The 27,128-nt window shown below is 39.2% G+C and overlaps 1 protein-coding gene across 1 annotated transcript in view; it reads right to left on the minus strand.

Moving 5' to 3' along the window:
- The window catches only part of GABRA4 (gamma-aminobutyric acid type A receptor subunit alpha4), a 64,908-nt gene extending 39,298 nt beyond the window's left edge, over positions 1-25,610 (minus strand). Inside the window, 7 exon segments of the mRNA XM_089911881.1 lie at positions 3,792-3,944; positions 5,617-5,760; positions 8,443-8,525; positions 8,698-8,918; positions 9,886-9,953; positions 24,407-24,606; positions 25,018-25,610. Of these exon segments, the coding sequence (XP_089768007.1) occupies positions 3,792-3,944; positions 5,617-5,760; positions 8,443-8,525; positions 8,698-8,918; positions 9,886-9,953; positions 24,407-24,606; positions 25,018-25,103 (955 nt within the window). The 5' untranslated portion in view covers positions 25,104-25,610.
- Between the last annotated feature and the right edge of the window lie 1,518 nt (positions 25,611-27,128).

Consider the following 27,128-nt stretch of genomic DNA (forward strand, 5'->3'; position numbering starts at 1 on the left):
AAAGCTACCCACAAAGTATCCTCAGCACACAGCCATACAATTTCACTCAGCTGCTCTGGAATTCTCCACAAGCCCCCATGTCCCCAGACCCCCTGTAAAGAAAGAAAGGCAGAGTAGAAATGGGAGAGTTCTCAAAGTTAGGCAGAAATTGTCTTGGGTCTATCGCTTAAATATATGACTTTATACAAGTTTCTTAATCTCTTTGAGTCTATATCCTTAGCCATATGAAATTAATAATGCCTACCTTGCTGAGTTATCGTGAAGATTAAATGAGATGACCCCTATCAGTACATGGCAAATCTTATCATCATTATTATTAGTGTTACCGGTATCCTTACCACATGCTACTTAATTTCCTTACAGTATCTTATCTGGATAGGAAATGTTGGGTGGGCAATATAATATATAATCAATGCTATCTCTCCCCACACCACTGGAAATTTCTATTATTTGCGGACAAATGGGACAAAACAATGGCTATGAGTTTATAATGAACCAAGAAAGCATTCAAAGCTTATCAACCAATCACAATAACTAGAAAATATGGAGAACATTCACATTATAGTATCAAGTAGTGATTCTCAAATGAGGGAGATGGCAGCGTGAGCTGTCACAGTAATCAATGACACTAAAAATAGTATTTACTGTGTGGTAGGCATTGTTCCAAGGGCTTTATCCAAATTTACTCATTGAGGGCTTCCCTGGTGGCACAGTGGTTAAGAATCCGCCTGCCAATGCAGGGGGCACGGATTCAATCCCTGGTCCGGGAAGATCCCACACGCCATGGAGCAACTAAGCCCGTGTGCCACAACTACTGAGCCTGTGCTCTAGAGCCTGCGAGCCACAGCTACTGAAGTCCGCATGCATTAGAGCCCACACGCCACAACTACTGAGCCCATGCACCGCAACTACTGAAGCCCGGGCGCCTAGAGCTCGTGCTCCACAACAAGAGAAGCCAACACATTGAGAAGCCTGAGCACCACAACGAAGAGTAGCCCCAGCTCACCACAACTAGAGAAAGCCCGTGCGCAGCAACAAAGACCCAACACAGCCAAAAATAAATAAAAATTTTTTAAAAAGCAAAAATCCCAAAATAAACAAAAAAAAACAAAAACAAATTAATTAATTGAATCCTCCTAGCAACCCTATGTAGTAGCAACAATGTATCCTGTTGTAACACATGAGGAAACAGGCAGAAATAACTCACTGAAGGTTCACAGCTAATAAGTGGTAGACTTTGGGGTTACAACTTTTGTCTCGCTCCAGAGTCTGCACTTTTGACATGACTACCTCTTAATCAAAGGCATCATTAATGGGTCAATATTATCTGTTCTAGAAATTATTTAGGAACATAGAAAAAAGATGGTATATGTGTAAAAGTAATTTTATTTTTATTTTCAATGATGACAGTTCCTGAAATATTACTATTTTTTGTACGAGGAAAAGTTAAGGGACTTTGATCTGGTTCTCAGCCTCAGCAGATACCTCCTGCCCAGTCAGGCTGCCTCTGGACATGATGTGTAGACCCAAGGTTAATCATTCTCTCACTGCACTCAATGAGAGAATGGACATCAAACATTTAGCAGATTAATCCCTTGTCGGCAACATGGATGGACCTAGAGATTATCATACTAAGTGAAGTAAGCCAGACAGAGAAAGAAAAATATCATTGGATATCAGTTACATGTGGAGTAAGCAATGACACAAATGAACTTATTTACAAAACAGAAACAGACTCACAGATATAGAAAAGAAACTTATGGTTACCAAAGAGGAAAGTGGGGGGAGGAATAAATTAGGAGTTTGGGATTAATATATACACGCTACTATATATAACATAAAAAACAAGGTCCTACTTATAGCACAAGGAACAATACTCAATATTTTGTAATAACCTCGGAGGGAAAAGAATATGAAAAAGAATATACATATATGTGAATATATATATATGACTGAGTCACTTTGCTGTACACCTGAAACTAACACTGCAAATAAACTGTATTTCATTTTAAAAAAAAAGAATTTAGCAGAGTGTCTGGCATTACATAATAATGCATATTTTCTTTTAAAAACAGTTAATAATCAAGGAAATCAGGTCATAACAAAATAAATCTCCCCTACGCAATAGAGCATATGGTAAAGAGTAACTAATATGTGCTAAGTGCTCCATATACCCTGTAATGAGTACTGCACATAATTCTAAATCTTTACTAGTCTGTGAAGGAGAGATGTGTTATCACAGTTTTATGGATGGAGAAAATAAGTGGCAGATGTGGGTTTTAAAACCTGACCTATTGGAGTCCAAAGCTTAGATGTGTTTTTTCCTCTTTCATTTTCACACCTAGCTAAAATTTACTCAACACTTGCAATGAACCCTCGCAACTCTACAAAGTAGGTAGTACCATAACACCTGTTCACTGCCTTCGTGAGGTCACACCCTACCCTCAGCACTGACCCTCCTCTAAGAGTATCCCTGGTAGGATTCCAAAACCTTCTTGAGTGAACCTAAAGGGGTGGGGGAGGGTGTCCATGGCCAACACCCCACATTCAGGTCCACTGAGAACACTAAGATGCCCTTATATCAGAAGTTCTCTAAATGGATCAGGGGTGGGATGAGAAGTTCCCATTCTCTCCAGTTCCTTCTCACCAGCATCCCTTCAGCTATTGTGTGATGAGGGATATTATACCATGGCTTCTATTTGGCTTTCTACCAAGTAGAAAAAGCAAAGGGAAATTGGCATCTCTTGTGAGGATTATACCTCCATTCCAGAGCAATTCTGATCATTTTCATCCCATAACTGAATGCTTTTGCCACTCACAATCAATAGAAAAAGAATAGAGAGATATGTTAAATTAAATAAATATCATTATAACTAATTTTAATATTTAAAAGCAAGCCTGATAAGCAAAAGGCTTATTTTCAGCTACAAAAATTGAAAACTCAGGTGTTCTGGACCTCATATGGTTAAGAATATGATATATAGGAAGCCACTGTAAAAACAAAAAGAATAAAATGTGTAGTATTCTGAAAAAAAAGATGTAGGTAGAATATAACAATAAGCTAATAAACTAAGCATATAATACTTCCAATTCCATGCATTTAAACCATTTGCCTTTTGTTCCTCTTCATTAAAAGGCAAATTATTCTAAGGTTTTCATATTCATTCATCCATGACTTTTGTTTTATTTTAAGCTCCCAATGCATTTCATTTCAACACATAGATATGATTTTTAATTCAATCACACAGTATTAAGCTAGGAACCCAAGAACATCACCCAAAGTTAAATTATATTCAGATTCACACTTGGTCTTCACCTGCCAGTTCTCAATAAAGGAAATCTGGTGGAGCCCCAAAGGAAGGGATTGGATGGACTGCCCATATCCTCTCAAGCTTTATTACTTTGTATTGGCTGATAAAAATGAAACCTTAGGGGCTTCCCTGGTGGCGCAGTGGTTGGGAGTCTGCCTGCCGATGCAGGGGACAAGGGTTCGTGCCCCGTTCCGGGAGGATCCCACATGCCGTGGAGCGGCTGGGCCCGTGAGCCATGGCCGCTGAGCCTGAGTGTCCGGAGCCTGCACGTCTGGAGCCTGTGCTCCGCAGCGGGAGAGGCCACAGCAGTGAGAGGCCCGCGTACCGCAAAAAAAAAAAAAAAGAAATCTTATGTGAGTCTTTACTTAGCACAGCCAGATATATTACTGTTTAATATTTTGTTAGAGATGATATCTAAAGGTTATTCCCATGATCAAAATGTAAGGTGGACAAAAATACCCAAGAAATGATTATAATTACCGAATACAGTCCTAGCTGGAACTGATTCCTTATTTATCCAGAATGAAACTTGAGAAAGAATTACTGTCATAATACATGGAATGTACGTCTGAATCATAAAATAACCCATCTTCCGTCTGAGGTGAAAGTAAACCGTCATAACGATATATTCACCTGCGAATGAAACATGAGGAAAATACGTTATAGGTTCTGCGGGCAATTATTCAATGGCTTTATAATCATATTTCAGACTAACAAACAGTATTCTAGGCAAAGAAAGTATCGGATTGCGTAACAACACAAGCACTGAGAAATATGTAGTTCCCAACTAGGGGGGGAATGATACTGCCCATCATTACACAGAAAAACATTTCTGTTGCATGTAGTAATTAAGCAATTTAATAAGTTGGGCTATAACTTTATAAAAATTCTTTGCAGTGCTTTCTATTTTAAAGCGATTGGCCTTCATTTTCAGCATTTTCTAGAGCAGAATTTAGACCTAACCTTTATGGAAAATCACTAGAAAAAAATGAAAATACACATACACATGAAAATATAAAGCTTAATTTTAGAAAGAATTGGAATACAAAGGCATACATTATATATACATATATGCTTAGGGAAAGGTTACCTTACTGTCTTAGTTTTAGGAAAGAGCTTTATTTCTAAATGTGGCATATGTGAAGAAAAATACAAAGAAACACATATAACATACAGCCATATGTAACATCCCTGAGTTCAGGCATGTTTTATTGGCATTTAGACAAAAACCTAAAAAAGCTAATAAGTAAATATACCATAAGATTTCTGGTAGCTCTTGATAATATTTTTAATGTTACATCTGAAAGTAACGTATTGAGAAAGTTACTTAGGAAGCAGTAGCTTTATTCTCAGACTGTGAAGCCCAAGATTCAGAAGCCTCAAATCCTCCCAAAATGTATTTTTAATCTCACTTACAGGCTGGAAAAGAAATGTCTTAAAAAAAAATAGTTTTTCCTGGTGATATGTGTATGTAAGGAATAGTTTTAGAACAAGCAATAATTAGCTGTTTTTCCCCATTGAATATGACAAAAACTAAATCCTATGCTTCTTACCATTCACATCCCCAAAGCAAGTACAGACCAAGAATCATCAATAATAGTCATCCATCTACTCATGTGACAGCTTTAATATACACCCTTAACATATTTTATAATTAAGCTTTATATTTTGCTTTTACTTTTGAAAAGAGGGTAGCGTAGCACCACAAAAATTGGGCGAGATTTAAAAAAAAAAGATTTGGGGAAATCACCAAAAACAGGGAAATCCAGTGCTCAAAAATCAATGGTCAGGGCTTCCCTGGTGGCGCAGTGGTTGAGAGTCCGCCTGCCGATGCAGGGGACGCGGGTTCGTGCCCCGGTCTGGGAAGATCCCACATGCCGCGGAGCGGCTAGGCCCGTGAGCCATGGCCGCCGAGCCTGCGCGTCCGGAGCCTGTGCTCCGCAATGGGAGAGGCCACAACAGTGAGAGGCCCGCGTACCGCAAAAAAAAAAAAAAAAAAAAACAATGGTCAGATTTCCTGCCTCAGAATTCTGTTGAAAACAGTTTTGATATATTTGATTATTGGCTTTTGTTTCTGAATAAGAAAACCAGCTCACTTCTCACATGTCACCAACTCAGAATTTATTTTAAACTAAAACAAGATTTAAATACAAATAAAGTCTGAACTGTGATTTATGCATCAACTCTATTTCTGGAAACTTTTAGTTGTCCCCTGAAAACACGAGATATTTCAATGAAGAAGCCAGGACAAAACTCCATTGCCAATGCTAGGTAGCATATTGACTCAAATTGTTAAACATCTCACCCGTGATGGATTTGATAGTTTCACTTGATACAGTTTGCCCAATCAAGTCATACTGAACTAAGCTGGAAGACTCCTTTGGAACTTCTACTGATTTCTCAGGACCTTTTGTCCACGTATAAATCATCTCACTCTTCGGATAGGCATCTGGATGAGAGCACAGAATGTGGTTAGATTCAGAGCTCCTTTTCCATCAGCAATGATGGTCAACGATTAAGAATATTACACATGTTCAGGAAAGATGTAATAAATGAAAAAAAAGAATCATTATGATTTATTCAAACACGTTTAAGATTGAGAAGACTGTAGAGATTAAATAAACAGCCTTGCAACTGGGCATATTTCTTATCTTTATGCCAAAGGTTTGGAGGGGAGACTACAACTAAGGCAACGAAAATGCTATGTATGCATCAGTGCACTTGGTATGTTTCCATACTAATAGGATAAACAGTTGAAAAGCAGAAATAATAAACCCCCCAAAAGTACTGTCCAACTGCTACTCCCTTTCTAACTCACTGCCAGTATTTGACCAATATCGACTTCTTCCATCCTAATGCAGCTCTGCCAATTAGAAATGTACCAGATGCTGCGTATAATAATACAACAACAAAAACAAAAAGAGCAAATCCTACTGTTGGGAGAGCTCTCCAGGGGTCACCTATTCCAGACTCTGCCTCTGGGCAATACCCATGCTTTTTGGGAACCACTCTGCGGTAACAACTGGCTATGCTGTTTATAAAGCTCTCCAAGGAACGTACTTACACAACCAGTTCCACTACCTTTAAACTCTCACAATCAGAACATTTTCCCTTCTATCTTCAACAAATCCCTCCCAGCGGCAATTCAAGCCCATTTTCTATTATTTGGTGTTCAGTACAAATGGAGACCAGCTGCTTGCTTACCAGTCTACCCAGAACAGATAGCTTGGCTCACACACAAATGAGTTCAGAAGAACAAAGATGAATTGTATGCTACCCTCTGCAAACCTTCCTAAAAGGCCTAGAGCACAGTAGGTCCTCAGTGAAAGTGTTTAATTCTACAAAAGGAATTGATACCTAGGGAGACTATCTTTATAAATGACTTTGCAAAACAAACTATAAGGCTTGTGTTGTCATTTAGCACTACACAATTGTGTGTCAAGGTTTATTTTCTGAAGTATATTTATGCTTAATCATACAGTTAAAGTCCCAGAATGCTATGATCCTGCATGATATTTTAAATCAGGTATCCTACTCTTGGCTATCTTATAACCATTTTTCCCCCTGTTTTTTCTCATGCCTATGAATTGTAAACATACATTGTAAACATAACATGTTTACATGTTATTTTTCTCCTTCCAAAGTAATTAAGTATCTTTATTTGATAAGTATGATGGGCCTCTCTTTTCAGTTCTCAACCCCAAATCATCAGCTTCCAAGGAATAATTTCTTTATTTTATACAAACCCTGATGGAGGACCAACTATGTTTAAGTCACTCTGAAGAGTGTTCCATGAGATCTGGGGGCGGGGGGCGGGGGGCGGGTGGGTGGGTGGGAAAGAACTTTCCCTAGATTAGAGCTATCTTGGGTGAAATTTAAATTATAGCACAAATAGTTTTAAATTCTGGCCCCAGTAAGATCGACCTTTCTGTTCACGTATTTTTTTCTGTTTTTATCTTCTCTCATTAAATCACTGGTCAGGGAGCAAAGGACCCTCTCTAGATTCAAGTTAGGCCAACGGAATATTGTGATTACTGGGGGTTATAAAAAGAATGGTGACTGCCGAGTCTCATTAAGTTAAGCAATGAGCAATGATAACAGCAGGCAACAGTTTCACAATCAGTGAGACTAAGAATGTGAAGCAATAGTAAAAGTCAGCATCTATTTTTGGTAGATTCTGATTGAGTCAAATATTTGAGGCAGACGTTAGAAGAGACGATCACATTTTGCTGCCATCTCTGAGAAGGCAGCTTGGGGGAAAGGAATTCCATATTCTGTCCTACCCATTCATTTTATCCTCCTGCCTTCCTGTCCACAAAATATCCCAAATCCATCTGTCTCACATCTCCTCTGGTACCATGCTAGTCTAAGCCACCACCATCTTTGTATCAATATTAACACATACAGCCTCCAACTCTTCTCTGCTTCTCTCTAGCATCTCTACAATCCTTTCTAGGTAGAAAAGCTGAAATGAAATTGTGAAATGTCAATCAAAGAGTGCCACACCCCTTAGTAAGTCCTTCCAAAGGTGTTCTAAAGCACTTAGAATAATATCCACACTCCTTAATGTGGTCTGTAAGGCACTATACTGTCTTGCTCTGTCTACATATCAGACCACACCTCCTACTCTGTTTTGGTCATGCTTCGGCTGCTTTTATACTAACAGTGCTGCTTATGCTATTCTAACCTAAGTCATGTCAGGAAGCCCCGAACCTTCTTCTGCTTTTTCAAGTCTGCCATAAAGGATTCTGCTTGTAACAAAAACTATTAAATTACAAAAACAAAAAGATTATTTATACTTTCTATGTTACACCACCATCACATGGAGTTCAGAGGCCCCTAAATTTCACCACGGATCACCAACCTATTAATTATGAGTCAATCTACCTAGGCTATCTAGGTAGGCTAGGTAAGTAGAAATATGTTTTTGCTTTTTGGGGGAAAAGGGGTTGTTTTTACTTCTTTATTTAAATATATTAGATAATAAGCAGTCTCCTGTAAGTCAAACCTTGGACAGTTGTTGTCAGGGACAGTGATTTAAATGTTGGACTATGGAAAATCATGCACATATAAAAATATCAGCTTGCGTGAGATAATCATAAATTCTAACAACATTTTTATTGTAACTTACAACTCCCAAATTTCAAAGGGCATGCATGACCATCCATGGGGAAATCCACCAATCTCATGGGACACTCTGCACTTATGGTGAGTCTATGATGGAAAAAGGCAATTAAACAAAATCAACACTTTCTTTAAAAGTAATTTAAAGATCCCTCAATGAGGAAGCAGGAAGGAAGGAAAAAAAGAAAGACAGGAAGGAAGGAAGGGAAGAAAGGAAAAAAGAGAGTTAAAATGATAAAAAGCAAAAAAGAAAAATGACTACCTCATTGTGTATAAAATAGTGCCATTTCTCATAATTCTAAAAAGCTTATTTGGAGCTGTCATATTATGTGAGACAGATTTCTTTCCATTCCTGAAGAAAGTATCAGGAGTCCATACTTTTGTTACCATCATATTGTTCAATCTCAGAATTTCAATGGGGCCATCATATTTTAGTCTTTTGTCAATCCATGTCTGTCTGAAGAACACATCCATTGTGTATTCCTAGGGAAATTAGTTTGTGACATATTCAATCACAGGTGACTACACATAAATATGCAGAAAAATGTATTAAATTCTAGCCTCTTTCCCACTCCAAAAAGACTACCCCAAATAAAAACAAATAGGAGCAACATTTTTTTAAAAAATCAGTGGAGCAAAAAAAAGTGTCAGCAATTAAAGCATGTTATGTCCATCTTTATACCTTAATCTTCTACATTTGTTAGATAATCATACATATTAAAATCATTCAAGAATAATTACTATAATTTAATAAAACCACCAGCACCAGGTAATTACGGTTGTACTTTGTTTTAAATCAAGTGGCAAAATTAATGTGTAACAAATATCACTGCATAATTCATCATAAAATTGTAGGGATCTCTTTAAGGCAAAGTAAAATATGTAAGAGAAATTTCATGACCACAGAATTTATTAACATTTGCCTAGAGTCAAGGAGAAAAGTAAAGTAGTTTCTTTGACCTGGAAACTGAAAATCTTTAATATTAGAGAACAGAACTGAATGGACAAATTTATCTTGACCAGTGCTTGATAGCCTAAGCTCTTTATGCCTGAGAGATGGAAGTGGGGGGGAGGGGTAGTGAGCAATTGGGCCAACAAGGAATTCTCAATGCAGTTAGGATTACAATATAGTTTCATACCAAAACTAATTACACTCTCTAATTTTCTCCTCTTCAATAATTTTCTACAGGAAAAAAATACTACATACATGTTGTACTATGGGGACTAGTAATAGAACGTTCTTTTCTGTGTTGAGAATTATTCCAAACCAAAAAATACTCAAATGTTAGAGCTGAAATGCAAGTTCCACGTCTTACTTTTGTAAACTTTTTAGGCTGTTCTTTGACTTTCTAGCTCTGTGTGATCAATTACAAAATAAATGCTAATTGCCCTCTTTTCTGCATGTTTTTTTCAAACCTCAAAAAGTACATTTAATTTCCCAAATACCTACCATTTCAACATCAGAAACAGGTCCAAAGCTAGTGACATATATGTCAGTTTTCACTTCTGTAACAGGACCTAGTAAGTATGAAGTAAATAAGTGTGAAAAAATAATTACCAATCTTATAGGCAAGGTGGGTTTGATAATTAAAAAGTAAAGACAGGTTATATATCATGTTTTCATGAGCATCTTAAATTTTCAATGAGACAATGCAGCTCTACAAAAAATGAAGACAAAAGAACAACAAAACCAGAAAGCAATGTTTACTTACGGTCAAAAAGAAACCCCAATTACTTACGAGGAACCTTATTTCTTCAAGATACATCACCCCTGCGCACTGCTACAACAGGCAGTGCAGGGAACAAAAGCTTTTAGCCTTTGTGATTTTTTTTAGTCCATCATCTGATTGGCCTTTAGTAAAGAAGTGAGCTGTTAAAAAGAGGGAACTTAACCACAAGATTGAGGAGGAGAAAAACCAAAATGGCTGTAAGGAATGCATCTTTGGCAAGTTAAGGATACTGGTAAAAACTTAAACACAAAGATGAGTCATGTCACCTTTAACAATAGGTAAACCATCCACTGGTAATTAGGACCAAAGTCAAGCTCTCCTAAACGTTAGACCTATTTATGCTCTATCACCTACTTGCTGTGTGATTTGGGGCAAGTTACTTAACTCCTCAACAGCAGCATCCATAACTATCAGGCAAGACTGTTGACAGAGATCAAATGAAATTGCTCCTATGAGACCCTGAACACAGTTACTCTCTCATGAAAGTACTTAACAGGTATTAGTTTCTCTTTTCTTCCAATAATGGCCACTACTGAGATTCTTTCCTACGTCTAAATAAAACTGGTTCAGGAACAAGTATATGGGTGTGTCTGGCAGAAGGGAAACGTGGGAGCATCATGACAATGGGCTGACACAGATTTTAGACAAAGGAAAGTTGCTGCAATCTGGGTTTAGCACGATGCTTAAAATCAGAAATTCTGGAGTTCAATTTTGGCTCTAACACTTTCTAATTGTATGATCTTGGTCAAGTAACATATCATCAGAGGTAAAGGTTTTAATGACTATTAACTGAAATAATACATGTAAATCTCCTGTCCCAGTCTCCAGAACATAATGTGCTCAATAATGATAGCAATTGTTATTATACATATCAATTTTAATTACTAATAAAAATTTTTAATTGTTGCAATCTTGAACATCATTTCTTTCTTTTTTTTTTTTTTTGCGGTATGTGGGCCTCTCACTGTTGTGGCCTCTCCCGTTGCGGAGCACAGGCTCCGGACACGCAGGCTCAACGGCCATGGCTCAGGGGCCCAGCCGCTCCGCGGCATGTGGGATCTTCCCGGAGCGGGGCACAAACCCGTGTGCCCTGCATCGGCGGCGGACTCTCAACCACTGCGCCACCAGGGAAGCCCTGATTTCTTAAATGATGGTTTATAACACTGTATGTCCAGGGGCTACCTATTCCATACTGGAAAGAATAACATCTGCTATCAAGATGGACTATTTCCCTTGAATAATGGTTGGGCAATCGGACTTAACGCCAAAAAAGACAAAGAACAATTGGGATAGCTTAATGCCCTAGGTCTAAAGTTACCCTCATAAAACAAATGAGAATATCTCTCCCCCTATATGGTGAAGATTGAGCCACAGAAAGAAAAATAGTTTGAAGGAGAAAGAAAATTCTTTTTTTGAATAAGTATGCTAGGAAAAATATATCCTTTGGAAGTATAGTGAGAGAAAATGTAGAGATCAGGCTGATCTGCCATGAGTTTTCATTTTTAAAAAATAACACCTTTGGAAAACAGAGAGAATTGAATTTTTATTTGAATGAGAAATTGAAAACAACAACAACAAAAATATGATAGTAAAGCCAAAGTGTTTCAGGAATAGATAGGTAATCCAGGAAGCAAGTAATGTGTGTTGAACCCTAGCAGATGGAGATTTCATTCAAAAAGATTCAAAAGTGGGAAAAATCACTCTGCTTGTTTCTTAAGGACAACTGCTAAAGTGTTAAAAACACTACTTCAGTGCAAGTCAGGACAAGGAGAGATAAGTTACTCAGAACAAATAAGGTTGAGTAGGTCCTGACAACAGGACTGTTTGATGAGAATCTTGAGAAATCCAGTTACTTTGAAGATCAATTTAGGATACTGGTTCTCAAACTTTAACTGGATCAGAATCACCTGGTAGGTTTGTTAAAGTACAGATTGCTGGACTCCACCCCAGACTTGCTGTTAGATTAGGTCTAAGGTGGGGCCTGACAATTCGCATTTCTAACAAGTTCCTAGGTGATGCTGTTCACTTCAGTTCGCAGAAAGCATTTATCTGTTTTCTAGAACAGTATTTATTTACCAAACCATGTCCTGTAAAATATTAATACCATAGGTGTTCTATTGAAGTGGGGGAAGGGTAGGAGAGGGAGGATTTAGGCCAATCATATTTTTCCTTATACATTTATTTTAAGGTGTGTGGGTTTATGCTAATTCTTAAGGTTATAATGATTCCATAATAATAATGAATCTTTTCAAATTCTTACATAACATACTACTTTTTCAATGATTCTTGAAAACTGCTTGGTATTTGTGACATTATTCAGTATTTGCTTTATAAGATCACAAAGGTCTTTGAGATTGAATGAGATCCTAAAAACGTATAATTGGTAGAGAAATTTCATTCGGATACCCATTCAGTCAACATTTATTGAGTGACCACCTGCTGTATGCCAGGTTCCATGCTAGGCCCTGGTGATACAATGGTAAACCAGACTCGCAAGTTCCCTGCCTCAGGGAGTTAACATGCTACTGGGGGAGTGAAAGTATAAATAATAAGGAAATGAATTAAATGGAAGAATGCTGTCATTCATAAGAGAAACAAAAGAGGCCAGTAACTGAGTGAGAGTCTGGGAAAGCCACTCTAGATTATTTAGCCAATCTTCAAAGCAGTGACTTAAACTGAGATCTGGATGATGATCACGAGACTTTGGAAGAGCTGAGAGAATGCATTTCAGGTGAGGACAGCTTCAAGGCGAAAGGCTCGGACAGAGCACCTACTTCTCTAGCCATATTCTGAAAGTAGTATGTTTTAAGCAACATATTTATAATATATGTTATTGTCACTGTTTTAAACTTGTATAAATCTTCATGAGAGAGGTTGTTATGGGCTGAATTATGTTCCTCCTAAACTCATATGTTGAAGTAGCACCTAGTACATCAGAATGAGATTATATTTTGAGATAGGGTCCTTACAATGGGAATAAACTTAAATGAGGTCACTAGGATGGGCCCTAATGTAATAAGACTGGTGCCCTTATATGAAGAGGAGATTAGGACACAGGAACATACAGAAGAAAAACCATGTGAAGACACAGAGGGAAGATGGCCATCTACAAGCCAAGAAGAGAGAGCTCAGAAGAAACCAACCCTGCTGACATCTTGATCTTGGACTTCTAGCCTCCGGAATTGTGAAAAAATAAACTTGCTGTTATTTAAGCCACCCAGTCCGTGGTGCTTTGTTACGGCAGCTGAAGCAAATGAACCCAGAGGTTACTCATCTGTCCTGTGTTCTTTCCCCAAGTGTTCTCCCTCTGATATGCAGTCCAGCTCTGCCTCTGTTTATAGGCTGTGGTAAGAAGTTTGACTTGTATCCCGTAATCATTGGGAGACCATCAAAGGTTTGATGTAAGGAAAATATATGATCTAAATATATGATCTGAATCGCTCTGGCAGTTGTATGGACAGCGAATTATAGGGAGGCAAGAGTAGAAGAAGGCTTTTCTAAGAGGCTGCTGTACTAGGCCAGGTGAGAGATGACGGCGTCCTGGACTAAGGATGTGGCAGTCGGGATGGAGAGTGGACAGATCAAGGGGCACGTATGTGTGGAACTGCTCTCAAGAAATGGGGTTCTTCCCAAAGAACAATAAGCAGAGATACTATTACTATTTATTTAAGGCCTACTATGTGCCAAGCAGGATACTAGGCTCTTCCTATATGCTATTTCATTCAATCCTCACAACACCCTCCAGATATATTTCATGAGAATTTTATGGACATGGAAACTGAGCTCACAGAGGTTAAATATTATATTCCAGAGCCAGAATTATAAGCCCCTGGATTGATCTACAAAGTATGTTCTAGTTTTAATGATGCTAATTATATCATTAAATAATAAATCAACCATTAATTACCTACATATAATTTTCTATCTAGTACATACCATGCCATACCTACCTCTCCCATTTTGTTTCATGAGTAGTTTCTGAACTACGTTACTACTGCAGCTCTTCCTATGCATTGCTCTTATTATTATGGCTTGCTTGAGTCTTTCTCTCCTTAACAGCAAAGACCAATCTTAATCCTCTTGGAAATCCCAAATGAGTATAGTGCTTTACACATACTAGGTAGTGAAAACTATGTATTTGATTGTGTTCCTAATATCATTCCAGCAGTGATTTTAAAATCTCCCCAAAGGAAAAAGTACTGGAATTCATTTGTTACATCAGTTAAGCTAAAAATATTTCCTGATTAAAGTAGAATTCGTGTTTTATTTATATTTATATCCTTTCCCTGAACAAATCCCAGGCCTTACATGTAATAGGTTTCCAATAAATCAGTTTTCAATGAATCACGGTCGCTATGCAATTAAGAATAATTCTTAGAGACGCTTCCTCTAACACTGCTGTTTAGGATGTTCAAATCAACCCTCCTAAGAGCATAATTACATAGAAACCAGATCATTTTCAGCTTGGAAGGACTTCTCATAATTTTCTATGCATTTGTGTAACATAAAAGACATCTTTTATTTTAAAACCTTACTACTTTGCTAATAGGGAAATAGTTTTTAATCCCCCAAATATAGTGGACAGTTCCTAAGGCAAAGTGATCTTCAACAGTCTTTGAAAGAAGGAGCCAACACCACCAGGATCAAATTCAGAGGAATACTCCCATCTTATTAATGAATCTAATAACTTTATTATTTGCTTGAAAAGTGGGAAGGCAATTAACATTTCAGAAAATTTCCCACTGTTTACTTCAGCTGTAGAGACCTGGACAAAAATATCACTTTTTAATTTCTTCTCCAGTAATAGGATCCAATTTGCTATCACACCCAGGAAAGAGACTTAACCAGTTCCGCAGATGCTGAAACGACTCATTCCCTGCTCTCCACATTGCCTCCCCAGCCACGCGCTTGAGGAAAGATTTCTGGGTTTTCAGCCACCTAAATCCATGCCTCCAGCTACGTCTTACAAAACACTATTAATGTGTCTTCCCAAATCAAGAGACTTAAGAGGTCCAACAACAGCAAGGAATCTTAGTGAAATATTTAAATAAGGCTCTAATGCTCTTTGTCACTTACAAAATATAGAAAAACTAGCATTCCTGCATATTAAACAAGGAACAGATGTCTATTGATATTGTTGAGAAAGCAAATAACTATAGAGCTTTATTTAGATGACCTTAAAGATTAGTGCTTCCTTTATGGTATGATCCTATCAATCCAGCTCTACTTTTTAAATATTAAAGGCATCAAATAAATGAATAAATAAAGTACTAAAAACAACAATAAAATGTGAGCAAAAGATGAAAATGCAATTCACAGAAGGAAAATTCTTGTAGGCAACGAAGATTTGAAAAGATGTTCAACCACATTAGAAATCAGAAAAATACAAATCATTTCACATTAAAATACCATTTCAAGTATATATATATACATATATATGTATATACACATATATATGTGTGTGTATATATACATATATATGTATATATACACACACATATATATGTGTATATATACACATATATATATTCTTTTCCAAAGTGTTCAAGGGTTTGTGGATCCCGAATCTCATATTCACTGTAAATGGGAGTTTGAATTTGTAAAACTACCACAGAAAACAGTTTGGCATTATCTCATCAAGTTGAACTCCCACTTACACTAAGATCCAGAAAAATCCATTCTTGGATATATATGCAAAAGAAACTCTTGCACATTTACAGCAGGAAATTTGGGCCAGAATATTCACAGCAACACAATCCTGGAAACAAGCAAAATGCCTATTGCCAACAGTGCAGATGAATCAGCTGGTTCCTGTGCAATGAGTGTATCACACAGCAGTCAAAATGAATGATCTATAGCAATACACAACAATAAGAATGAGTCTTAGGAATACACAATTAAGTGAGAAAAGCATCCAAAGATTGTAAATAGCATGTTCAAAACAATTAAATTTTTAAAATTTCAATTTATTAAAGAGTAAAGTTGAGCTAAAATGATATTCAAATAAAGCTATGCAATAATTTATTTTTTTTAAGTTTTTTTTTGATGTGGACCATTTTTAAAGTCTTCATTGAATTTGTTACAATATTGCTTCTGTTTTATGTTTTGGTTTTTTGGCCACGAGGCATGTGGGATCTTAGCTCCCCAACCAGGGATCGAACCCGCACCCCCTGCATTGGACAGCGAAGTCTTAACCACTGGACCTCCAGGGAAGTCCCATGCTATGCAATAATTTTAAAAGGACTCAGAATGGTGGTTACTTTGAGTGGGGAAGACAGGCAAATAGGATGAGGGAGACCATATAGCAGAGTAAGTTGTCAAGGTTTAATTATTTACGTGGGTTCTATTTTATTAGAGTAAATAAACGAATAGATGGATAGATAAAAAGAAGGTCCACCGATATGGGGACCAATCATGGGAGTGTGTCATGAACCATGGATTATTAATTCAGAATCCAGTTCTATGCAGCAGAAGCTTTTTTAAAATAAATACATAAAAAAGGCCTAGACAATAAAGCAGCTATTTGTTTAATGATATACGAAATGCAAGTTGATGTATTTTTTCATCTAAAAGAAAGCTAACATCCCAGTGAAATATCATCTAAATGTTCACTAAGTTATCGATAACCTATACCTAGATTTTTAGTGCTTATTTTAGGAAACAACAAATGCATTTTGCATATTCTTGCCCTAAAGAACCTGTAAATATATATTAGCACCAGTACATCTTTTTTTCTTAAACTAAGAGCATAAGAAAGTAAATTTGTGTTCTGGATTCTACAGTCTCTTCTTGTCACACAGGCATCTTTCTTTCAGTTATCCCCTCCCTCCACTCTAATATTATTCTCTACTTGTCTATTTCCAGTGGTACACCAACAGCTTTAAAAAAGGCAACCTTCCCTCTTTCTCTTCTCTTTTGTATTTAAACATCTGGGGGGAGAAAAATACCTATGCCTAGTGCCTGGAATTCTCCCCTTCTATTCACTCCATCATCTATTATAATCTAGCTTTCACGCTTAGGAGCCACTAAAATTCCTTTTGTCAATATCACCAGTTTTTCCCTATCTACAGCACTTTTCCCACAAACTTTTAAAAACATCTTATTTCTCTCATTTTTAAAAAAGCTCTCTTGATGTTACTTTCTCCTTCCATTTACCAGCCCATTTCTCTGCTCCTCTGTACAAATGCCCAGAAAGAAACTCCTCCCATTCTTTCTTGAACCCACACAATCAGACTTCCACCTTCATCATGCCGCCAAAGCTGCCCTTGTCAAACTCACTGAAAATGTAGATATTGCTAAATCTGGTGGTCCATTTTATGTTCTTATCTTTCTTTGTCTGCCAGGAGCATTAGACATAATCGACCAGTCCTGCTCCACACTGAAATACTGTTTTCTTTCTTTATTTAACATCTGGTATGTACATTCTCTTTGAGGTTTTCCTCCTACCTCAAAGGTCACTACTTCTCAGTCTTCCTGGGACAGAGATTCCTCCACCTCTTTCCCCACCTCTTAACGCTGGGGACTTCGGAGCTCAACATTTGTACCCTTTCCCCATCACCATTAATTCCTTGGTGATCTCTTTAGTTTTATGGCTTTAAATACCATACATTATTGACATACCCAGTATCCCTGAATTCCAAGCCTATCTCCACTTTACATCTAATGAGCATCTCAAATGTAACATATACAAATTGTTCAGCCACATCCATAAGCTGCTTCTGCCACAGTCTTGGCAGCTCCATTTTTCTAGATGTTCAAGTCCCAAACTCTGGAGTGACACCTGACACCTCCCTTTTTCTCCCATCCCATATTCTAGCTGTCACCAGTAGACCAGAACTTTGAAAAATAGCCAGAAGCCAACCATTTCTTACAATTTTACAAACTTCTCTGCCACCAACTTGGTCAAAATGTCCATCATCTCTTGCCTGGTTGATCCTAAAATCCTTTCTGCAGTTGCCCTTGACCCTGACTCACTGTTCCCAATCCAGCAACCAAGGTGAGCCCTTTGAAAATTAACCAGTTCAGGTCTCGCCCCTAACGGAATCCCTCCATTTACTTCTGATATGATTCAGAGTAAAAGCAAAGTTCTCACCAGCCTGCAAAGCTTTATACTACCTCATCCTTATATCACACTGACCCCTTCTTACTCCTCAGCCCTGTTACCTTCACTGCAGTAACAATTCCATGCCTACCATGTCTGCACGCAGAGTTACTTCTAACCAGAAGACCCCACCCAAATGAAGCTTATGCTCTTCCCTGGTTAAGAATTCGCCTGCCAATGAAGGGGACACGGGTTTGAGCCCTGGTCCAGGAAGAGCCCACATGCCACGGAGCAACTAGGCCCGTGCGCCACAACTGCTGAGCCTGCGCTCTGGAGCCCACAAGCCACAACCACTAAGCCCGCGTGCCACAACTACTGAAGCCCACGCACCTAGAGCCTGTGTCCACAGCAAGAGAAGCCACTGCAATGAGAAGCCCACGCACCACAACAGAGTAGCCCCTGCTCGCTGCAACTAGAGAAACCCTGGACGCCCCAACGAAAACCCAAAGCAGCCAAAAATAAATTAATTAATTAATTTAAAAAAACCCAAATATCACTTCATTCAAGTCTCTCCCTCCTAACTACTCTAGTTAAAATTGCAACCTCCTCCCCTGCTTTGTATTACTCGATAGGAGTTATCAACATCTGGCATACTCTATATTTGGCTTATTTCTGTTGCTCCTTTTCTGTCTCTTTCACTAGAGTATCAGCTCAGGAGGGCAGAAAACAGCGTCTCCTTTGTCCACCAGTGTATCCCCAGTGCCATCCTAGAACGGTGCCCGGCGTATATTATATGATCAATGAATTTTTGATGAAAGGGAATAAAATGAAATATCTCCGTGTGGCCAGTTCTTACCTTACTTAATATCTTAGAAGAACTTTGAGAGGTGTCTCATCCCTCCTTCCTAAGATATTCCATTCTCTTGACTGTAGCTCACACTCGCCTAGTGCCCACATATGTCACAGCCTGCTCCTTTTCATTCTCCTTTGACAGCTCTACGTTTTCTGCCCTTATTTCAGCTGTCAATATTCCTTGAGGCTTGGCTGTGGGCTCTTTTCTCTGCTCTTTCTATACTCTTCTCTAGACATCTATTCTCACAGCATTACATACTGATGACCCCAGACAAAACTCTCCTCTGATATCCAGACAAGGACAATCACTAGGATGCCACACATGTATCCTAAGATTAACGTATCCAGGGATGTCTTGATTTCACCCTCCCTCCCATTACTGTTCCTCCTCCAATCCTCTCCAATTCAAATAACACTATTCTCTGTCCATTTTCTTAAAAAAATCCACGAGTCATTTTTGATTTCTCCCTTTCCTTTACCACCTATATGGAATCCATCACCAATTCTTTGCTGAATTATACCTTCAAAATATATCTCACTTTTATCCGTTTATATTCATCTTTGCTACATCTACCGTCTTATTCCAAGCTACCATTAACTTAACGGAAAGAACCAAGGAAAAAAGTTTTTTCATTGGTCTCCTTGCTTCTAGTATTGTTCCAACTTTTATATCTAAGCCTTTCTTTTTCTTATGTGGCAGCCAGAGGGATCATGTTACAATCTAAGTCATACCATGTCATTCCCTCCACCTAAAAATCTCCAGTGATGTCCAGGTTCATAAAAGGAAACTCCTTTACCAAAGGTTTTGTATGATCTGGCCTCTGCTAACAACTCCAAGCTAGTCCCGTGAGATTCTTCCTCTTGCTTTTCGATTCCAGGCACACTGGACACCCTTCACTGTCTAAATCTCACTAATTTATTATCTACCTTAGGATCTTGGCACTTGCTTTTTTTGCTGCCTGAGAACAACTTTTGCTTACTCTTTCCATGTCTGTCACCTTTAGGTCTTAGCTTAAAAGACTTCCTTGTCCACTGTATCTGAAATAGATCTCTCACACGATTTATTCTAGCATACTATTGGATTGTTCCATAGCATTGTCTTTATTTATTATTTGTGTCCTTGTTATTTTTATCTCTCTACACTGCTTAGCCTGTATCTGATTCAGAATTATATCTTCACAACTTAACATTGTTTTTGGCACATAACAGTCTCTCACTATCTATTAGCTCAACAAATGAATGAATGAATGTGACAAGTCAGAAGACAATGAAGCTTTATTTTTCTGTTGCCCTGGGCATTTCAAGTGTTCATTTCATCTATATACTTTAAAAAATATATTCTCTGTCAATGTTCAATTAATAAAGCTAGCACATGGCACATCAACTTAATTTTTAGGTTGAGATATAGATCATTTGAAAACATTGCAAAGAAGTTTTTATTTCTGTGGGAAAATTCTTCCAAATTTACCTAAGTGTATACACTCCCCCAGTGTTTGCTTTTCCATTTAAAAATGTTATTAGAGCTTTAAAATAAAAGTTCTCATTTCACTCCTCTGGGGGAAATGTCGTTTTACTTATTTTAATGACCTACTTAGTAACAAGAAGGTCTGTTAATGAAAATTTGACTCTTTTTCAACAGAAGGGTGCAAAAAAGTCTTACAAGTGGCTGTAGCAAAAGACCAGCTGCCTGTGATTGTAGCAGAAGACCAGCTGCCTAAGGGTTTAAAGAGTGAGAAGTGAGTTCTGGCCTTGTCAATTGCTTGTCAATTACTTGTCAATTACAGGGTTATTGGGTAATTCATTGCAACTTTTCTCAGCCTCCTCTCTGACAGAAGGATGATGCCTGCCCTGCTTATCTTTTTGCCTAGTTGTGATAATCTTATTAGACACTGTATGTGAAAATGTTTTCAAAATTGTAGAAAACCCTACTCATCTGAAGTCCTACTGTGTTGGTGAACAACCTTGCAAAACTGACCCTAGTGCTCCATTGCCATTTCAGAGAGATTGTAGAAGATGATCTAAGGCAATCATCTCTGTTTATATGTATCTGGAAGCATTTATTATTCCAGATCATTTGCCTCAAAAGACTGACATGCACAAAAGGTTGTATAATCCTTCAATAAATGGAAGTGGGTAAGGGCTGGCTTCCTAAGCTATTTCCTGGTGGTTAGTACCTTAGCTATGCATTTTTAAGACGGTGTGTAACAGTGTTGAAAGTGGATACGAGCCAAGGGGATGATTTTCTAGCTCCTTTGTGGAATGGTTTACTGTGTGCTGCTTCTAAGCAGGTGCAAGCTACTTCTGGATGGTAGCAGACTGATTTGTCAACGGCTGGAAGAACTCTACCCCTTCAGATGTCCCAATCTAGTTTCTCTCACTCTGCCTCCTTCCTTCCCTTCTCACCTTTCCCCCTTCCTTCTCTAATGGAGAATGTGGGAGACAAGGGAAAGGAGATCTTAGAGGGATGAAAAGCAAGAACCATTTCAGTTCCTTTTACTTCCCCATTGCAATCTGTGCTGCTGAGTTAAAAATATATAATTTCATTTCCAAATCTATTTCAACCCTTGCCTGGCCTACTGAGCAATCACAAACCTTCCAATTTCAATTCAGATCTTTGCTTTTAGCTTTATTTTATATGGAACACTGCTAAGCTGTATAAACAGATATAAAGTAAATGCTTTACAGAGAGCAGAAGTAGGATTAAAGGAACCAGGGAATAAATCTGTATTTATAGCACACTGGTCAAAATCTGAATTGTTTTCATTTCATTTATAAAATGCCAAACTTTCCACAAAGTTTAAAATGTCAAAGAAGGGATCATACCTGTGGCATCCAAGAGTCTCTGCTAGCAATGATTTTTCTTATTATTTTCAGTGGTGCTCATTTATAACATCTTGTAAACAGATTACACATTTTCTGCAGGTGAGAATTACTATTCCTCTGTCACATTTGGAATACTATGTATTTACAGAGAATGACCCACTTCTAAAAAATGAATTACATTTACCACAAATATTTATGAGCAACAACCCCAAAAATTGTGCTACATGGTAAGTTATTAATAATTAATAAACTGCTAACACTTAAAGTAACGTGAATTCAACCCCTTCCCATAAAGCTATAAAAGGATCTCCAGGTGAGCAATGAAGATCACTTGGCAGAGACAAATAAGATGACTAATATTGCCCTTGATACATTTTAGCAGTACTGCAGCTAACCAAAATCCAGCAATGTCTTATATAGGTTGATTTCATTCATTTTATTGTCCATATATTATCATGGGAGAGGGTAGTTGGTAAAAAAGATGCAACTCCAATGGATCCCTTCTTCTTTTTGAATTATAACTTGCATTATAACCAACGGCATAGATATGATTTTAATTTTCAACATTAAATAATAAAACCATATGATTTCAATAACTTTTCACTTTAGGTTCAGGGACATCAATTCACTAATGAATATTTAAACTACATGTGATTGCATACTTCCATCATTTTTTTCTTTACTTGAAATGTCAAGCTTAAAAACTTTATGGGCAGATAAATCGTCTTTTATTGATATAATATAGCCTTAAATGGTATCACATCATCTGAAACCTTCTCTACAAAATTATTTTTAATCTAAAGTGATAATTTCCTAGTCACTTATGAAAGATCGTGCATTGACAAATGATTCACTTCTGTAAGGAAGCCTCTTTTCATATTTGCATGAAGCCAAATGTGGTGCTGAGCATCCTACCCCTGGAGAGGCAACGTGAAAAGAACCAAGAGAATCTTTCATCCTTCTCATCCATCTTTATCACTGTCAACATGCAAAGCCTGAATTAAAACCTTCAATGGCTCCCTGTAACCTTCTCAATAAAATCCAGAAAAAAATGGCTCCTGATTCCAGAAGACCGGATTCCAGCCTATCATTAATATGCTATGTTTCCTGTATAAATCACTTTCTCGTTTGAATCTTCAGTGTTCTTCTCCTTTGTTAAATGAGGAGAACAAGACTAGACAGACTCTAAAGACTCATCCAGCTCTAATCTATCCACTTCTCTTTTATTTCCAACAATTCTTTCTAGGCTGGGACCAAACAACTTTGAAATAATGTCTAATTCTGTCCTCTTTCCCAGGAACATGCTGCTTCCTTTTACCTTCTACACTCCCCATCTTCTTATCTCTTAAACACCCTCCATAGGAAGCTTAAATGAAATGCTTCAGTGCTTCTAATATTATGATACTCATCACAGAATGTCTGATAGCATCCCAGTCTTCATGGGTTTGTCTTTTAAATACACAACCTGATCTGCGTTCACATCCTGCCCACGCCACTTATTAACTGTGAACTTGGACCAGTCGCTTATCTTTCCAAGCCTCAATTTCTTCCTCTGTAAAATAGGAATAGTAATAGCTTTCTCTTGAGGTTGCTGTGAGGGTTTAACAGTAAAGTGTCTATATCCTTTAAGGTAGAGCCTATGTCTTATTCAACTCATTTCCCAAGAGGGTAACTAGCTCAGAGTACTGGAAAGAACAGAAACTTGGTGGTCAGAAGCCATGGGCCAACACTTTGGGTGAAGACACATGTTCTCTCTCTGAACTGGACTGAGACGGTGTTTGAGGTTAAGAATAATATCTTGAGATGTCTGTGAACCTGGTGCCTAGCACAATGCTTGCCACATAGATTCTCATTACATAAGCAAAGGGACTATGAATATGGAAAAGAACAACAGTGCTGTTAATGGATGTGCCTCTATTAGACCCTTTATACACATTTACTGAAGGAAGAAATAAAGCAGAAATACCCGACTCCAAAGTCTTAGGAGGGTAGTAAATGCCACCTCTGCAAATAAAGTAAACTTTCATCCCAAGGTAGAAAAGAATAGGAAAGGACTGGGTTCTCTAGGAGAGCAGGCATCTTGCGCCCCTGATTCTTGTCCTAGGCAGAACAGGGTCGAGGTTTTGGCAGAGGGACTGATTCCACGTGGGAGGACAGGGAACTTCGTATCAGCTGTGTCAAGTGCAACCTGCTCTGAGCAGTGGCCAGGTTAGGGGAGCGTACATTCTCGGGGCACAGCGCAGCAGGGCAGCTGAGCCTCGAGTTCCCATTTTGGACACTTCCCCTTCAACCTCGCCCACCCGGCAGTCAGGTCCCGGAAGGTAATTGGTGTTCCGGAGAGGCCAAGCTTCTGAGGGGGCAGGGAGATGGGAAAGTACGGGTGGGGGCGGGTTTCTGGTCAGAGGTCTCATCAAAAGACGGGAGAGAGAGAGAAAAGAGACATTGGGAGAGGGAAAGGGAAAGAGGGAGGGAGGGAGAGATTGAGAGAGATTGAGAGATTTTTCATTTTTGCACGCGACGCATACCTCATGATATTCCCACAGACAGACAGACAGACGCAGAGAGAGACACACAGGACACACTTGCGCGTTTGAAATCGTTCATACCCCCAAATCCAGGACGCAGCCTGTTGTCATAACCATCGAGTAAACTGTCCAGGATGCGGGTAAAATTTTCCGGGCATAATTTCTCCTCCTTTTGGTTCTGTCCTGGGGATTCGTTTAAACTGCAAACGCACACACACACACACACAAAAAAAAAAACAGGGGCGGATGGGGTTATTTTAAGAATTGATCAGCGAACAGGTGGAAACATTTATCTTCTAGGAAAAGAGTCTCTTGCCCCAAACTAAAGGAGGCAGGGCGGAGGGATGGGGGACAGAGAGAAATGGTCAGGAAAGGCGCACCCCGCGCACACGGACCCCAATATCCACACTCTTCTTGCACCCCGCGCCCCTTCTGCTCTCGGCGTCTACGTGGTCAGAGCAAAGCCCGGTTCCGGGCCGCTGACCTTACAGCGGAGACCAGAGGGTCTAATTCGCCCTTGCGGGGGGCGGGGGGAGGCTGGCAGCCAGAGGGGACCCAGAGCTGGCTCCTTCTCCACCTTCCCCAGGCCCTCAGTACCTCGGGGAACTCACCAAGCCGCCAGGCACAGGAAGTGCAGGAGGGCGAAACTGGCCCCGAAGGACGTCGCGATCGCGGGTACCTTCTTGGCAGAAACCATCTTTGCAACATGCCATACTTTAAGCCTGTTCAGGTTTCCAGGCTCTCCAGATGCCCTGAGCAGGGTGCGAGGCGAGGGCAGAGGCTCTCCGCGGTTGTGCGCACACTCGCGCTCACACTCGCCCGCGCTCACACTCGCCTGCGCTCAGCCAGCCCCAGCCGCGGTGGGCGCGTGTGTGCACGCGGGCCGGGGAGGCGGTTCCTGCCTTGCCTCGCCCCCTCCTTTCCTTGCCGAGCTCTCCAGTGTATGGAGAGCTGTGTATCTCCTTCACACCCTTTCGTGCCCGCACCCCGAACCTGCTGGGGTTAACCCTGGGGCGCTGGCACGGAAGGGCTGAGCCAAGTTCTTTCCGACCTTTAACCCCGGGGAGCAGAACCAGGGGCTTCCGCCCCTCCTCGCGCTCGCAACGCCCCACCACGGGTGTGTCCCCGCCCACAGCAAAGCTTAGCCTCCACTTCTCCCTCCCGCTGGGATGTAGATTGAACCCCTGAAGCTCCTCTCTCTTTAGGTTGTTTGAGGACCTGTTTGTACCCATTTTCAAGGCTGGAGGTGGAGAAAGGGCGACATGGCAGGGCTTGCTGGGCCTGGGGAGTGGGAGACCAGGATAGGGAGAGGGGATCAAATCTGGACGGACACAACCTCTGGGACTCTCCCCTTCAGGTGTTGGGGGGCGCCGAAGGAAAGAAGATTCTTCCTGGTAAAAGGGGTTGCAACTCACTGGGCAGACTCTCGCCAAACTGTTAGGAAGTGGACTTGAGCCTCATTCTGTAGTCAACTCCTTTGCCAAGCTGTTGCTGCAAAGATACCAAATTCCTTTATGATACCTGTAGCCGCCTGGCACGCACAGGCCCTCTGCTTTGTTGCTCCATCCTTTTTCTGGAGGGCAGAAAAGAGGTGGAGAAAAGGGACATCTGATCAAAATCACTTTCACTTCTTGAGACAGTTGACGCTCTTTTTCTTTCACAACAGAGCTGACTCGACTTCCAGAATGCTTCAGGGAGGGGGAAAGGATGGCTGGGGAGAGGGAGAGGAGAGAGCAGGAAAAGAGAAAGTGTGTGTGTGTGTGTGTGAGAGAGAGAGAGAGAGATTAAAATAGAAGGGAAGCCTCAGTTCACTAATGACTTGCAAAGGAACACTAAGCACCATAACTTTAGTGTTTTATTGAACACAGATAAGCGCTTCCAATAGAACTTTCGAAAATGTTAATTACTGGTTCCAAGGGGAAAAGGTGTCTTTCACCTTAATAGTGATGCATATGAAAATGTTTATATGATGGATCAATGACCTAAGTAATTTCTGTAAACTTAGGTCCCTGGAACCAGTCACTACCAATAATTATGTTCTGTTTAGGACTTTGATGGTTTGTTCAAAGTTTGATGACTGGTGGACTGATTTGATATGGAAACAATCAAGCCAAGGGAGTATGGGGGTTTTGTTTGCTTATTTTTGTTTGTTTGTTTCAATCTCCTGGTTAAAGTTTTTCTTGCAAAGACGAAGCCTTTTCTGATTGCCAAAAGTGCATAATACCCAGAGGTATGTACTCTCATGATACTGTATATTGCTTCCTTCATGGCATTTATTATGCTTCATCCTAATTCTATCTGTATCATTCTTCTCTTAAAGACTGTAATCTCCTTGAGGGTCTGGGCTGGGTGATTTTTGTTTATCTGAGTTTATTTTTTCTCTTATTACAGTGCATGGCACCTAGTACAAGGACAATAAATATTTATTGAATGAACAATTAAATGAATTAATGAATTGCTTGTTTCCAGATCCATCTTAATTAATTTGGATGAAATTCAAGCTCACTCTCTTGGAGAAAAAATGGAAATACTAGTGTATTCCCCAAATATGCCGTGAAAGCATTTTTCTCCTCAGATTATCCACATAAAAGCTGCTAATACATTATAGTATTATTATATCGTACTATATTATTTCTCCAATCTTAGTGCTTTCCTATACTTTCTAAAACCTAATTCACTATTTTCTACTTTTCCTTACAATTCCACTTAAATATATATATAT

Source organism: Delphinapterus leucas, chromosome 5 (assembly GCF_059928025.1).
Source record: "Delphinapterus leucas isolate spDelLeu-1000000601 "Yukka" chromosome 5, BTC_Dleu_Yukka2, whole genome shotgun sequence".
Lineage (NCBI taxonomy): Eukaryota > Metazoa > Chordata > Mammalia > Artiodactyla > Monodontidae > Delphinapterus > Delphinapterus leucas.